The sequence below is a fragment of the Camelus dromedarius genome, chromosome 16 (assembly GCF_036321535.1).
Source record: "Camelus dromedarius isolate mCamDro1 chromosome 16, mCamDro1.pat, whole genome shotgun sequence".
Taxonomy (NCBI): Eukaryota; Metazoa; Chordata; class Mammalia; order Artiodactyla; family Camelidae; genus Camelus; species Camelus dromedarius.
The window spans coordinates 48,283,700-48,299,295 of NC_087451.1; the positions used below are offsets into that span (position 1 = coordinate 48,283,700).

Sequence of the window (15,596 nt, forward strand, 5' to 3'; positions counted from 1 at the left end):
CTAATCTCCATGAGATCTCCACACAGGGCACTCCTGGGTTTGGTAAAGGGCTTCTAGTAACCTGAAAGTTTTCTTCAGTCTTGAGCTCAGGGTGGTAAAAATTAGCTATCAGATTGGTATCCCCTAACTGATTAGTATTTCATATATCCAAAACAACACACACATGAAACAACTTTGCTTGGCTCATGCGTATCATATTTTCTTTGGAAAAATGCCGCTTCAACCTAATCCTATTACCTGCCATCTGGTTCTCATGTCACCTCCAAGTGATATATCAGTAAGTGGAAAACTGTCAAACACGTAATTATTAAACCCATCACCAACAATTCAGTGCTCCTGATATTTAATAATGATATTCATACATTATACAGAGAGCAAGCTTATAATAATAAGTAGTATATAAGTAAACTGTACTCTGGCTAAAATACTGATTTGTGCTAGTGTACTGTGGGTCTGTTAAGTTCCCTGAAGTACTGCCCTCGAATAAATTGAGTTGGTAGCAGGAGACTCAGCGGGTCTATGAACTGCTTCCCCATATCCTCCAATTAAGGCAGGTCTGATATATTTAGTGGCTTCTGAAACCTCCGGGTCTCTGTGTAACAAAGTATTCTCTCTGGTATCTACCAACCTTAAAAAATAGAAATAAAGTCAGAACAGTGGGATAGGACAAAAAAAGATCAAATAAATAGTCCTATGAGTGTCCCTAAACTCTCACACCTGAATTAAATATGTCACGAGGCTAATCATCAGAAGGTTAACCAGAAGGTTAAGCAGTTCAAGAGAATGATAATGGGGTTATGAGGCTTTTCAGGAGCTCAAATTAGATACGGCTTTGTTGTTATTCACTATTACACTCTAATAGTTGGGAGGCCTGGCAGCGTTCCATTCCCACCAGCTGGGAAGTTTTAGAGGTATATTTATTTTGTAATAGAGGTGAAAAGACTAGATTCTTCTTTAGATTTTTTTGGCTTCACCTGAAACACAGGTGTTTCAAAGAGCTGGTATGAATAAGTTCCTCTAACTATAGCAACTCTCTTCAAAGCAGAGGGAAAAAATTCCAACTGAGAGTTCCAACTAAACAAGTCTTTAAAACAGCCTCAGGATTTGCTAATACACTGAAGCCAAGGTAATCTTTATGCAGCCAGGAAGGGACTACTACTAAGAGATGTGACTACTATTTTAGGGCATAAGAAGGGAAGCAGTTCTTGGGAGGTTAGGTTAAAGGAGGAAATTATGTCCTATCTCTCTAATTAATAAGAAAGGTTTGGTTAATGTAATAGAAAAAGCAGTAAGAAAGACATAATGTGGATGCAGTCTGGATGGAAGGCTTGGAGGTGCTAGCAAGTTGTACACAGAATATACTTTCTGCGAAGAGGAGACCAGGTAAGGGAATATGAGGTACTAAGGTTGACAACCTATTCTTCATGAACAGTTCACATCTTATTAAAAAAAAAAAAATCCTCTCTATAAACAGGCTAGCTTTATTACTGCCGGGCCATTATGAAAGTCCATTTGTTTGCTACTGGCATCTGTTGGTAGTGGGCTTGACATACTTTATTTGTATCACAAAGTTCATAGGAGTTCCTACTGTCTTCCAGCTTCACTGAACTCTACCTCCTCTATAAGGCTTTCTCTTACTACTTTTATAGCACTTATTAAGTGCTATGCACTGTTCTAAGTCTACTTAATAATCTCAATTTATTCCTCAAAATAACTCTATGAGGTACCATTATTATTGTCATTTCATTAACCATGAAATTGAGGCACAGAGAGCTTCAGTAACTTGCCCAAGATCACACAGATGGTAAGAAAAGCTGGGATTCAAATCTAGGTAGTCTGACTCCAGCTCCTTGCTCTTTGCCACTACAATAGATTCTCTATTACCTCAAGCTAACAGAATGCTGACTAGATAGGCCCTGAACTGACTGTAAGAATTTTGAAATAAACGGAGAATAAGGATCTTGTTCCCATTTCACATGATTTCACGTGATGTGATAATACGTCACTAAACTCAATACTGCTCTTGTCAGGTAGCAGAACTATCGGATAATTAGAGTATGATGGAGAAGGGGACTGATTTTAGAGTGCTGTTATTTAGGCTCCAATACCAAGAACACGTATGGGAGAAGCCACCAAGGCTCTGTAAGAAGAAAGGGAGACACGTACTAGTCAATTTCCTAATATAACAATCCTTTAAGAATATGTAATGAAGGTCAACTCTTCACATTCCCATGTTTGGCCTTGCCAATCAGTCTATGACTTAGACTGTTCCCACCTCTCAGACAAAAAAGAATAAAGCTGACTCATTTCTCAGCTTCTAGAGACAGTAAGAACCAGGGGAATTTACAAACTATTACAAATAAATGCTTGCTGTTGATAAGGGTTATGCAAATATGTCATAAGAAAGCACTACTACATAAGCACTTTAAGTATAGAGAGCTAGTTATTCTGGACAGCTCAAGTTGTGTATATGTGTGAAAATCTGTGATGCGGTCTTATGTAAAACAACTACCTATCAGGTTCAAAAACTCGCCATCTAGAATTCAGAACTATAGTGGGCTGATCTGCCTGCTCAATGGAACTGAAGCGTGAGAACACATTTATTGCTCTATGTGCAGTGAGCAACTGATGTTGTATGAAAAACTGTTAATGATGTGTTAAAAGCTTTCACAGCCAAATAAGGGTATTATCTGGTCTAGCTGGATTGGGAAAAGAAAATGGAGAACCTGCTGTATCAAATTATTTTCTACAGAATGAATATAGACAGAAAGCTTTGAAACCACAATTTTAATCCCTAAACAGTCTTTACTGACTTAAGATAATGAAAACTAGACAATTCTTTCTTCCACTTCATATGGGACAGAGACCAATTCTAAGCCAGATTATAAAAAAGAAATCTTGCAATATTAAATATTTATCAAGTAGGATCCATGTTGGGTCAACAGTTCTACAACCATTTTTTTTTAAAGTCTTCATCTTCATGAACATGAGTTGGAAAAATTATGAAAATCAGGTAATTTTCTCAAAAGGATACAGTGAATTTCTGGTTTAATAAACTATAGTGTGCACTCAAGTCTGGTTTCTGAAGCCATGGATTCTCTTATATGAAAAGTCCAAGAATGACAGTTAAAACATGCTTAAACCCACATTAAGCACTAATTCTAAAATCTTGCCATTCCTGTTGGAAGGAAAATATCACAACCATAGATATGTGAGATTTGATAGTATCTTTTTCCTCACATTTTTTTCTTCCAAAATCAAGTCCACATAGGAGAGAGATTTCAACCTAGAGCTCAGATATGTAACTGCCTCAAATCAAAATGAGGACATTAAATAGCATGGGTAATGAAAATCTGGTTTATGGATATTGTTGATTTCAAACAATGTTTTCCACATGAAAGAAAAACAGCAATGTATCACAGAGAAAATTGCTTTCTCTTGTAACAAATGGTCTGCCCTAAATATTATCATCTTCTTTGTAACAAAAAGCATGGGTGCCTTTGCAACTAGAAAAAAAATCTGTGTGTGCTTCAATTAGAATCACTGACCTTTTCTGAAGCATGCTTGTGCTTCTCTATAGAAATCAATGGAATAAAAGGTCACGGTGTTAAAATGTTTGAATATAACAATCTCTCTCTCAGACAAAGGCAAATTCCTCTTCTTTTATAAGGTAACTAATTTGTTGCATAGAATGTCAAAAATAAAAAAAATTGAAACTACCTTTAATTTGCAATTTAAAACTGACTTAAAAAAAAGTCACATTCCACCACTGGAGAAAAAAAAAAAGAAAAAAAAACCTGGAAAGCTGTCATTCTACATCTTCTGCCATGGCCCAGAAGATTCTGTTGGCTGAGTCCTTGTCACTAAGGCTATAACCACATATGCAATAAAACAGAAAAAGCATCCTAGAAAATATGATGTTATTTCAAACCTCAGCTCTCTTCTTCCCGAAGTGCCCAAGACAAGCTCTGTGCCCTTCAAATGTAGATTGTAGAGCCTGGGATTACCAATCTTCCATCATCATAACCGTCCAAAACAAATGCACATATATACAAACCCAGGCATTAAGAGCCAAGAACAGAAGCTGAATTAAATGACTGAAATAGTCACTATTTTCTCTGACTATAAAAAAAAAATGTATTTGAAAGAAGAGCCTCTATCTAGATGAGAAACATTTTACTTCTCCAATTTTTTTTAAATTAATGAAGAGAAGGGGCAAATTCTTCAATCACCACTTAATCCATTCAGAGGATAAAGACGCACATATCAGTCATATAAACTGCACCATGTTTCCTACTGCCAATACAACAAATCTTAACACTTTCTCCAAGAGACAATAAGTCCTCAAATTAGACCTAGCCATCCTTTCTTAATGGGTCCGAAGACTCACTTCTACATCCAATCTACTTTCAAATGTCTTTCTGCCCAATGGAATTTGAGAGCAACTTATTCGAGTCTGATCTATTGTAAAGCTGCAAGAATGATGTCATTAAAACCTGAGAGCAGATTGCTATCAGCGGTATAAACAACCACAACAGCACTCTGAAGGGAGCACAAGCCTCCTTCAATATGCCAAGCTACAGATGCTTCCTTCCTTAATACACCTACCCAGTGCAACCCATCACCAGTGAAGTTCATTTTTGGTTGAAGATTTTAAAAAGCAAAGTTATTAAAAGGAATAGTTATGAAGGGCAGAGAGGATTCAAAATATACAGAGAAGAAAAATCTAGAAGAAAGATCTAAAACAGGTATATCAGAAGTCTGTTTCTGAGTACTTTCTATGGCAGTTGGGAAGATGTGAAACTTAAAATGGTGGTCCATTTAAAGGGATCAGCCTCCTCTGTCAAGATACAAGATCTGTCATATATCAAATTATACCTCAATAAACCTGGGGGGATAAGATATGAGATCCAACATAGCGCCTTATTCATTTGTTCACAGTAACCACTTTCTAACATTTTAAACAAATATTCTATTATGCATAGAATGTATAGATGCACCACCTATTAGCATTGTTCCACATTGCTATTTCATTAGAACAGCTATGCAAAAAGTTATATGAACCCATGAACAGAAACCAGATACTGCCTAAAATTTTTTGGAAAAGTAAGAATATGACCTGAAATATTGAAAATATATTTACCCTACTAATATGTAATTGATCTCATATGAATTGATACAGGCAGGACTAGTGAAAATGTTTTATTCTATGAAAATTATAAGTTCCAGGTAAGTCTTCCAAACTCTTTTGTGGGGGAGGGGAGGAGGGCAGGGCAGTTTTCATATATAAGAAAATGTGGTTAATATCTCTATTGTAAACCTGATTAGTCTGGTATTATAATTATTTGACAATTGTCAATCATCTCTTTTGAACCATGAACTCCTTAAGGATAACAGCAATGACCATTATATGTTACACTACCTGCTGGTACTTCTTTCCTGAGAGTAAAGTTCTAAAGTTAAGGCATAAAACGAACATTGAGTTTCACAAAAAAATCACCTGGGAAGATGCCATGTTGGGGACCAATATACCAAACTCTTATTAAATTCAACAGTACTGTATTCTCTGGTATTGGAACACAGTGCTGTTTTTCTTTGATTGAGCTTCATATGAAACAGCTGGCTTGTGTTAAGGGGTCATGCCACATAAAAGTACCTCTCTCAACACCAGCATCACTCTAAGCTTGGTGAAATGGTCTCACTATGGGAAGCCTACGGGAGCTGAAAGTACCTGAGGGAACAGCACATTCTTGATTCCTATCTCATGCTCACTCTGGAAAAGAAGTTAAATGAATGGAACTGGGCATAAACTAATTAAATTATCTCTCTCTTTTAACCATGTTAAAAAAAACAACATGGTTGCATATGCTTCGGTTTAAATACAGGACACTGACTCTACTATAAGATCAAAAGCTGACTGTTCAAAGAACGAATGAAGCAGAGATTTTGGGTGATTAGCTCAAGGCCCAGAGTCAAAGGCATACAGCTTTAAACTCTCAACACCTGACTTTGCATCCTGACCTTTCCACTGTTGATGTGTCCAAATGAAAATAAAGTTAGAACACTTACCCTAAGAAAAATGATATATTCTGATTTTTTTTTTAAAGCTTAACAGCAATGAATTAAGCGTTGACCTTCTTAAGAAGTGTAGTTAAGTCACAGTTAACTTAGCTATCGAAAAACATTCATAATGGATTTACACAAGGAGTATCAAGGAGTAACCTGCCTCCTCGCCTACCCTTTCCAGGTTATGGTTGGTTCCACTGCTATGCTCAAAAACCTCTTAAAAAAAAATGTGTGTGTGTTTGTGTGTGTGTAAAACAGAAGCTAATTCCACATTCTCTTATCTTTTCTAGGAGCCTTTACAAAATCCTGATCTTAGCTAGAGGATGCAAACAGCTGGTTTATATTTGCATATACAAAGCTTCTCAGGTGGTCACTGGTAACTTCAACATTCACATGACAATCAATCATTTCAGTGCTTTAGTCTAGTGGATCCCAACCGTGAGGGCACACTGAGTTCACTGGAGGGAACTTAAAAAAACAAACAAACAACAACAAAAAACTGAACTGACTGATGCCCAGGATCCAACTCTCAATTAAATCAGAATCTCTGGGATGTTCACTTTTTAAAAAGTTCCCTAGGTAAGTATAGTGTGCAGCCACGGTGGATAATCTCTAGCCCTCAGATCCTCAACCATTTTAACTCTAAAGACTTTCATTATTATTCTACTTTAACCACCTCAAAGCATGGCTCTACTTTAGATCCTGAAGCTACTACAACTTATTGTAACTACAAATCCTTTCTTGGAACAATCGCCATATTCGAACCATACTACTACTACTACTACTACTACTACTGCTATCGGTGAGCCTGCTGTTTGCCATCATCCCAACACCTGTCTTCGGATCTTGCCTCTCCCTTTTCTCAGAGTATACCAAGTCCTCTTCTGATTTCAGCTGCTTCTCTACCCATATGGCCAGCCATTCTGTAATGTTCTCAGTAGCCCCTCAGATTTCTTCATTTCCTTGTCCTGCCTCAGTAAATACCAACCAGTCATCAACTCAATAACCCAGGCTAAAAAAGTCCCAGTCAACTGCCAAGAATCCTTCCGTTCTTTCACAACAGTCCTTCACAAGTCACTGCCTCTCAACCACAATAGTCAGGTCCCTGTTAAGGTATTTAAAAAAAACAAAAACAAAACTGTGGTAAAATATACATAATAAATTTACCATTTTAACCATTTTTATGTGCACAATTCAGTAGCATTAAGCACACTCACAATGTTATGCAACTACCACCACTATCCAATTCTAAAACTTTCTTATCACCCAAACTGAAACTCTTCATTGTTTATAAAGTATGCTTCTGATTCTGTCACTCCTCACCACAAAAATCTTTCACTGAAGCCTAAAATGCGTAATGAAGAAGGATGAAATTCCTTAGATCAACATTCAAGGCCCTCTATGACTTGGCCCTAACTAGCTTAATTTCTCATTATTCATGCATTCTAAACTCTAGCCATTCCCTAAAAGATGCTAATACTTACTCCCTCCATTTGGAATATCCACCCTCCTCAATGCTACTCATCCAAATCCTTCTCTTCCTTCAATATTCAACTGAAATATCTTTCCTCCATGAAGTCTTCTTACTGTTTTTTCTGAGTGAAGCAATGACTCCTTCTTTTAAAGTTGCACACCACCTGTCTATATTCTTTTGATATTCATTCTACCACATATGATAGTTATTTCTTTACATCTTATTTTACCCCACAGACTTCATTCTTCTTGAGGGAAACATTAAGAGGCAGCAGTGGGTTATGGGCACCCTTGGCCCACTGGACCAGCCTACATGGGTTCAAATCCCAGCTATGTCATTTTAAAGTGACCTTGATTAAGTTAATCTACCTCTCTGAGCTCCAGTTTCTTCATCTTTAAAATGGAGATAAGAATGAAGTATTTACAATAGTGCCAGACACATTAAATTAAAAAAAATTAAACAAGTGAACAATTCATCTCTATAACCTCCACATAGAGTAGTACCATGTTAAATACACAGCAGTGCTAAATGTTTGGCTAAATGATCAATTAGGCTGAGTAGATGCAAAGTTTTGGTTAAAGTCAGGAATTCTGATGTTCTTGGATTGTTCTAACTTTTCCTTTGTTTTGCCTTTCTGTGTCTCTGTCCTAGGCTCAGGGCTAAGGAGCCAGAATTGGTGACAATGGGTAAGTGAAAGTTTTTATTTTTGTTTAAAATCTTCAAATGCTTTTCAAGTAATCCAGCTTGTAAACTAAAATGGGAAAGAGTGAAAATCAGATCCCCAGTGCTCTCTGGACACACTGACTTTTTTTTTACATCACTATACTTTCCAACTTACATTGCAATTATTATATATGTAATTGTATCTCTCACTAGATTACAAACCTGAAAGGCACAGACTATCTCATTCAGTCATTTAATAAATATTTATTTAGTATCTATTATAATGTTAGGCATTGTTCTAAATGCTGGGAATACAACAATGAGCAAAACAGAAAAAAAAATCTTGGTTCTAGGAACATAGTTGATATTTATATTTATGTCAGAAATGAGGAGGAAATTCTAACAATACAGGAATCTTCAAAACTCCTAAAATATAGATTTCTGGTCCTTGCTGGTACTGTTATTGCAGGAGGAGTACATTTGTATATGCATATACACATTTCATTTTGTTTGTCCTTAGCTTTTCACTGACTCCTAGGAATCGCTGAGGGTTACAGAGCTGTTTCACAGCACTAGGGAATCATATATTGTATATTCTTTAAATTATAAAACATAATACACTAATACTGTCAATTAAACTACTGCATGTGGGGAGCCAAAAATTATACTATTGCCTACCAAGGACTTAAACTGGCCAAAATGGACATGTAGGTTCTCTTGATGCCTTTATGACAAGAGATTCCTGTTTAAACATTGCCTGTACAAGCCAAACCTATTCAAACAGGGCCACTTCTGAAAGTGAAAGAAAAAACTTATTAATAATTATACCAGGACAACAGGTAAAATCCAGGAGTCCTGGCAAACTGGGACACATAGTCATCCCATTAAACTTCTCATCTCCATTGGTTTTAGGTTGTAATTGTTTCTAGCACAGAAGACCTGTACCATCCATATTCTCTATAAAATGCTAAGATTATGTTTCAAGTTAAAAATAAGCTTTCCCCAAAGCAAATCAAATTTTAATTTCTAACCTAGTACTTTCTGGGAAGGGGTCTGTTTATGTACAGAGTCCAGAATCCTGATGGAAGCATGATAAATAATGTTTTCCAATCAAACAATTAGAAACTGGTTTCTCTTGGATTAAATTTCAGTAGGCTCAAAGTAATTAAGAGCCAAACTGCTTTCATACAGCTTTCCAAATAGGAACTCAAAGTGCAAAATGAATAATGTAATCCTTTCAGGCTAGAAGTTCAGTTCAGAGAAATATATAATCTTTCTTAATTGTTAAAGAATATATTTTCTAGATGGATATATTAGATTTTAAAACTATGAAAATACAAAATACAAAAAGATATAGAGGTTATGATAGAATTTATTGTTCCTTCCAAACCTGGCTCATGCTAAATCTGTTGAATCCTGTAGGGAAATTTATAAACAGTTATAATCTAGACATTATCCTTTAAAAAGTTACTTGAGGATTTATCAAAAGATGCACGGTCTTTCAAAACCCAAGCCAAATTTTTGGTGGGCACTGATGTAATCATTTTTATTACAGTTTCAGGGGAAAACATGACCAACTACATGATACACATGTGGACACTTATTCTACACTTGATTACATCAAAATGCTCATAGACCTCAGATCTTCTAAAATGATATTAACTATTCAATTAGTTTTAAAAAGATCTGGTTTAAAATACTGTCTGCTAAAACTTACATATGCAATATAATATCCCAACTTTCTAAACTTAGAAAAAAATGTAATAAATGGTACTATATGTTCAATGAAAGATTACTAAAGATTATTTCTTTCCCATTACAACTTAAATATGATAAATACATATTTTTGACTCTATAAACTGACTCCTTTATTGACTAAATATTAGAACATTCATTAGATGCACAGCAATATATGTACTTAGAACTTACCTAAAAAAACAAAAAACCCGCCTCAAACAGACCTCAAAAATAGCTTCTTCAAAGCACAATTCCAAGATCATATATCTAAAACTCAAAAATTATCCCTTCTAAAATCTGCAGATACAACAATCCTCCAACTTAAAGAGAAAGCACTATCTAAAACCACATGTAATGCATATGCCATTTTTCAAAGATACTACAGAGGGAGCTGCTGACACAGATGGATGATACATTAAGTTGAAATCAACTAGTAACTTGAGATCCTATTAATCCTCAATATTTTTGTGTTTTAGGTAGTAAGTTTTCTTATTTTTCAGAGAGAAAAGAATTTCTTTTTGCTTTGGCTACAACATATTTAGTTGTATTAAAAAGCACAGGACACAGAAAACTTTCTATTTAGGGTATTAAAAGAATCAGCAAAGGCAGAACATATATGTAACTAAGGTATTTCTTATGTTTCCACAAATTTTTTAGTATTATGTACTCCAAGCTAAATCATGCCTTCCTAAAAAAGTCTTTACAATCCTGTGGCAGATACAGGTTTAATTCCTTTTTATGATTAAAGGCTCTGGCGCTTTTCAAATGGCACCACCACTGGAAAATACCTTTTTTTCTGTGTATCATTCTACATGTAGATAAAAATTATACAACAGAAAACAACAATATTGAGGTTTAGGTCTGAGGATTTTTTTCCTATCTGTAGCCAGCTAATTACTGTGAAAGCACAGGCTTTTTTAACCTAGAGGTAAAGAGTTAAATAAAAAAGCAAAACATTTAAGTAAATGGTATACTAGGGGATTCCACAAATATTTTATGACAAAGGCTTTTTATTTAAACATTCATGAACAATTCTGGGGAGAGGAATTTCATAGAAACAGTCTGCTAGCTAATGAAATGGGCTGAAGTCAGCTCCCAACAGCTACTATACCACCTATGCTACTCATGTTTTTAAACCATAACTATGCTAAATTTTCCTCTGCTCTGCAAATTTTTGAAGTAATAATGAATCCAGGATCTCCCAGACTCAAATTATGGCCAATAATAACAAGTGACTGAAAAGTCCTAGCTTATAAAAGAACACATAGGGTTTTAAAAGGAGTAACAGACCTAAGTACAAAAAAATAATGCCTAATGTAAACAATTTATGCTTGAACTGTAAGACAGAAATGGGTATGAGTTAGCTAAGAATTCAGTGAAGAGGATCTAAACATATTTAACATTTGTTAAAAATATTCATATTCACCAGATATCTTATATGAAAGCATTCTTTCCCCACAGATGGATTAAAGGATTCACTCAGCAGATCTAGGTTGGCCAAACCCTATACATTCCAAAAGTCTTTAGGACTGGCCCATGAGTGGCTCCTGGGAAATAACCTTTGAACCCTTGCAATATCCTGACTCATAAAAATGTCAGTATACCTGGGGCTTTGGCCATTCCAGATGGTTTAAACTAACAATGTGATTTATGGTGAACACCTGTTTTTGTCGCCTGGGGCCCTGGGCCAGCTGTATTAGTTCAACCTCTCCGTGAGAAGAGAGGAGGGATGGAGACTGAGTAGCTGAGGTCAGTCCCAAAGGCTCCCTGAGCCCCTGTAAAAACCCTGGACACCAAGGCTCAGGTGAGCTTCCCTGTGTTGTCATACATTGTAGACGGGAGAATTAAGCACTATCTGTGCAATTTCACTGCGAGAGGACAACTGGAACTTTGTGCCTGGTTTCTCTTGAACTCTGCCTTAGGCACCTTTTTCCTTTGCTGATTTTAATCTGTACCCTTTTGCTATAATAAACTGTAAACTTGAGTAGAACAGCTTTCCTGGGTCCTTGAGTATTTTCAGTGCATCATCAAACCTGAGGGTGATCTTGGACACTTGTGACACACCTATAAATACAGTAAAATTCTTATTTAATAAAGATTTTTTCATTTCCAAAGCCAGCAATTTTATTTCCAAAGTAGCAGAAATAGTATTACACATTCATAGGAATGCCCTTCAGTATGTGGATTCCCTTCCCACCAACTAAAATAAAGAAGGTGGCTCCTGGCCAGTATAGAAAGTTACTTCAACTAATGGAAACAAGTACTTCTCCCCTCTTACCAGCTTCCCTCTTTTCTTCTATGAGGACCCAGGTAATCTTCAGGAAGTCTATGAAATGGAGTAATTAATGCTCTCACTGCAGTTGCTACCTCTGACTTACTAGCTGAGGAGAAAAGAACTTTCTCAGTTCTTCTATCCTTGGGTTAATTTTGTACTTAAAGGGAGTGTCAGAACCATCTGGCCTGGCCCAAGATCTCATTTTTGTATACCAAGAAGTATACAAAGATACTGTTATCAGCCAGGAGCTGGTCAAGGGCCAGTCTTTTCTTTGGAATGTGCAGGACTGGAGCACCCCAGGTCCACTGAGTTAACCCTTTACTGTACAAAGGGGTTAGTTAGTTCCACAAAGGATTGGTGGGTTAAAACATCAATAAGAATTATAGTATTCAAGAACTTTTGGTTGATCAGATCAAAACATCCCTGTAGTGTTGATAAGTGACAATTCTATCACCTAAGCGACTTAGTCATTCTCTTTCCCTTTGGGAAGCTCTTAATTGTTCCTACTTACTAAGGAAATTATAAACAATAACTGTCTTATGTGGAAGTATCTACCACCTGTGTAAAAATGAGATTTTCGTTTACCTCACTGCTGAATCTGAAAAAGTATCTTTGCTATTATATAGTTGGCCCCCCATAACCATGGGTTCTGCATCTGTAGATTCTGGTACCCACATAAGTCCTGGAACCAATTCCCCACAGATAATAAGGGACGACTATACTGGTTCCCATTCAGAGTGCTGGGCTAGTTTTAATAAAAACCTAGAGTAAATAAACTGCACTGTTTAGGGTTCCCTGCTTTCACTTAAAGCTTTACCAAGTTAAATGCATAATGGTAAATGGTGGTGTTTTGCCTGGGAATGTCAGATGGGCTAACCTATGTCCCAACTTTTTGCATGCATAGTCTCAGGAGTTATTACCAGGCATTATTTTACAACTTCTTATTATCCATGATACCCAACATACTATTTTCACACATTAACAGTAGTAACTGGAGAAAATTAAAGCCTCTATCTTGAGAGAATCATATAAGTAGGGACTAAAATCAAGACCACAGAGTCAGATTGCCTGGAACTGAACCTCAATACCAACACTTACTTGCTCTGTGATCTTGGTCAAATTTTTTATCTTTTGTGCCTCAACTTCCTCTTCTGTAAAATGGTAATAATCACAATACTTTTCCCAGATGGTTGTTAGAAACTTAAATGCATAGAGAACTTAGAATTGTGCCTGGTATCTGCTAAAAACTTACATAAGTTATGGCTATTGTCATCATCACCACCAACATCATTTTTCCAAGGAACTTGGGACATTTAACTTACATTCTTTCTTTAATTTTCACCTTTCCCCAAGTGGTAGAAAAAAGGGCAGTATTGTCCTCTTGACTGATCGGCAGTTGTTACATAATGACAAGAGCACTTTTCTGAGTTCTACTACAACACACGCCGCCTCACTGGTTGCATCAGCAAAATGGGGGTGGCAATAACGTATCTCATATAAATATCTGCTCAGAAGTCTTGTTTTGTGATATCGCCACTCAGAATATACTGATAATGTTGTGCTCTGTCGGATACTGGGGAATTTCAAAGTTACCTGGTTCCAGGTACTCAACCACTTCTGCAAGGATGAGATTTAATATACTTCAAGGCATGAACCCCAAAAGGTGCTAGAAGAACAAATTAATAAAAAATTGCTCCCTTCTTTCACATCCCCTGGTTAGGATACATTTCTTCAAAATAGTCAATGTGTGGAGGTTGGAGTATGTCAAGGGCAGAGAGTACCTGGGAAAAGGAAAAAAAAAAAAAGCCAAATTTAGAGAACTAAAAAGGAAACAAAAAATGACATAAATGCAAGTAAATACTATTAACTCTTTAATGATTTAAGGCTTAGTTTCAATTGCCCACTGAGATTAACTACATTTATCAGTCAAGAAACATGGTCCTAAACATTAAGATGGGCTTGTAAACTTACTATCTAAAGGACAATTCTACCTAAACCAAAATGAGAGAGGCAACTGAGTTACACCACAAGCTACCAGAATCCCTGCCCAGGAGAGAGTGTTGGAAAGAAATTTCCTATTTTTAACAATCAGTGTTGTTCTAAGAACATGAGGAGCCATATCTACCATTCATTCGTTCATTCCTCAGTTCAGTAAGTGTTTACTAAGTGCATTCTATCTGGCAGGCACTGTGGCAGGCGCTTGGGTAAAACTGATGAACAAAACTGATTATCATTCCATGTCTCATGACTAGGGGAGAGGGAGGCATAATAAATAGGCACACAAATATATGATTATGATATTTATTATTATGCAGGGAAGAAGTAAAGAGGAATGGGGAGGAAAAAGTTTCCCTGAAGTAACAGAACTCTAAGAGTTGAAGCCTGAATAGGAGTTGGTCAGGTGATGCAAAGGCATGGAGGCAAGAAAGAACCAGGCAGATTCTAGAAACAGAAATGCCAGTGCTTATGGAACATAGTGGGAGGAAAATAGACTGGAATAAAACAAAAGAGAAAGGCAGGGGATATACCACACAAAATCTCTTTAAATTATGTTAAGTGTTTTGGATTTCATTCCAAGTACAAAAAAAGAAGTCACTAGGGTGGGAAAAAAAAAAAAAGACTTTAAGGCATCTGAAATTTAAGTCCTTTATAAAAGCAGGATACTACCAATGTAACTTCTGCCACTGAAACATACAAATAGGCCTTCTTCCCCTACCAGCTATCTATCTAATCTTTTAAACTCCATCTATGATGTCACCCCTATCTTGCTAATGAGAAATACCAGGATTAAAGGACACAGAAGAAATTATTTAATAGGAAATAAACTGTGTAGGACAAGTTCAAATCTTCTGATCTTTAGCTTTTTAAGAAAAAAATTTTATTATGGAGAACATCAAAAATATAAATGTGAGCAGAATAGTATAAAGAATACTCTTGTCATAAAGAACTAGTTTTAGTAGTTATCTACATATAACCATTCTTGTTTCATCTTTACCCTCCACTCTTCCTATTTAATTTTGAAGAAAATACCAGACTTACTTCAGCTATACATCAGTAAATATCTCTAAAAGATAGTTTTCAATACCATCAAATATTCAGTGCCCAAATTTCTAATTTTCTTTTTTAAAGTCTGTTAGTCTAAATCAGAGCTAAATAAGATTTACATTTACATGTTACACATATATTGATTTATGTCTTTTAAGTTTGAACCTATAGACTACTCCATTTCATTCTCTTTTCCCCTTGCTACTTACGTATGGAAGACACCTTGTTCATTTTAAAGGTTATTCTTTGTTCAGCCAAGCATGTGTCACTTTAAATTTTTTAATTAAACTAAAACTTCCTGTATTGAAGAAGCCTTCGCCCACTTTAAAACCAATT

General features: G+C 36.1%; 1 protein-coding gene across 2 annotated transcripts in view; it reads right to left on the reverse strand.

The window, feature by feature from the left end:
• Positions 1-15,596, reverse strand: part of NLK (nemo like kinase) — a 131,824-nt gene that overhangs the window by 37,677 nt on the left and 78,551 nt on the right. For both annotated transcript variants that reach the window (XM_031468357.2, XM_031468356.2), the window contains exon 3: positions 13,941-13,996. In XM_031468357.2, the coding sequence (XP_031324217.1) occupies positions 13,941-13,996 (56 nt within the window). The remainder of the gene's footprint in view (positions 1-13,940; positions 13,997-15,596) is intronic.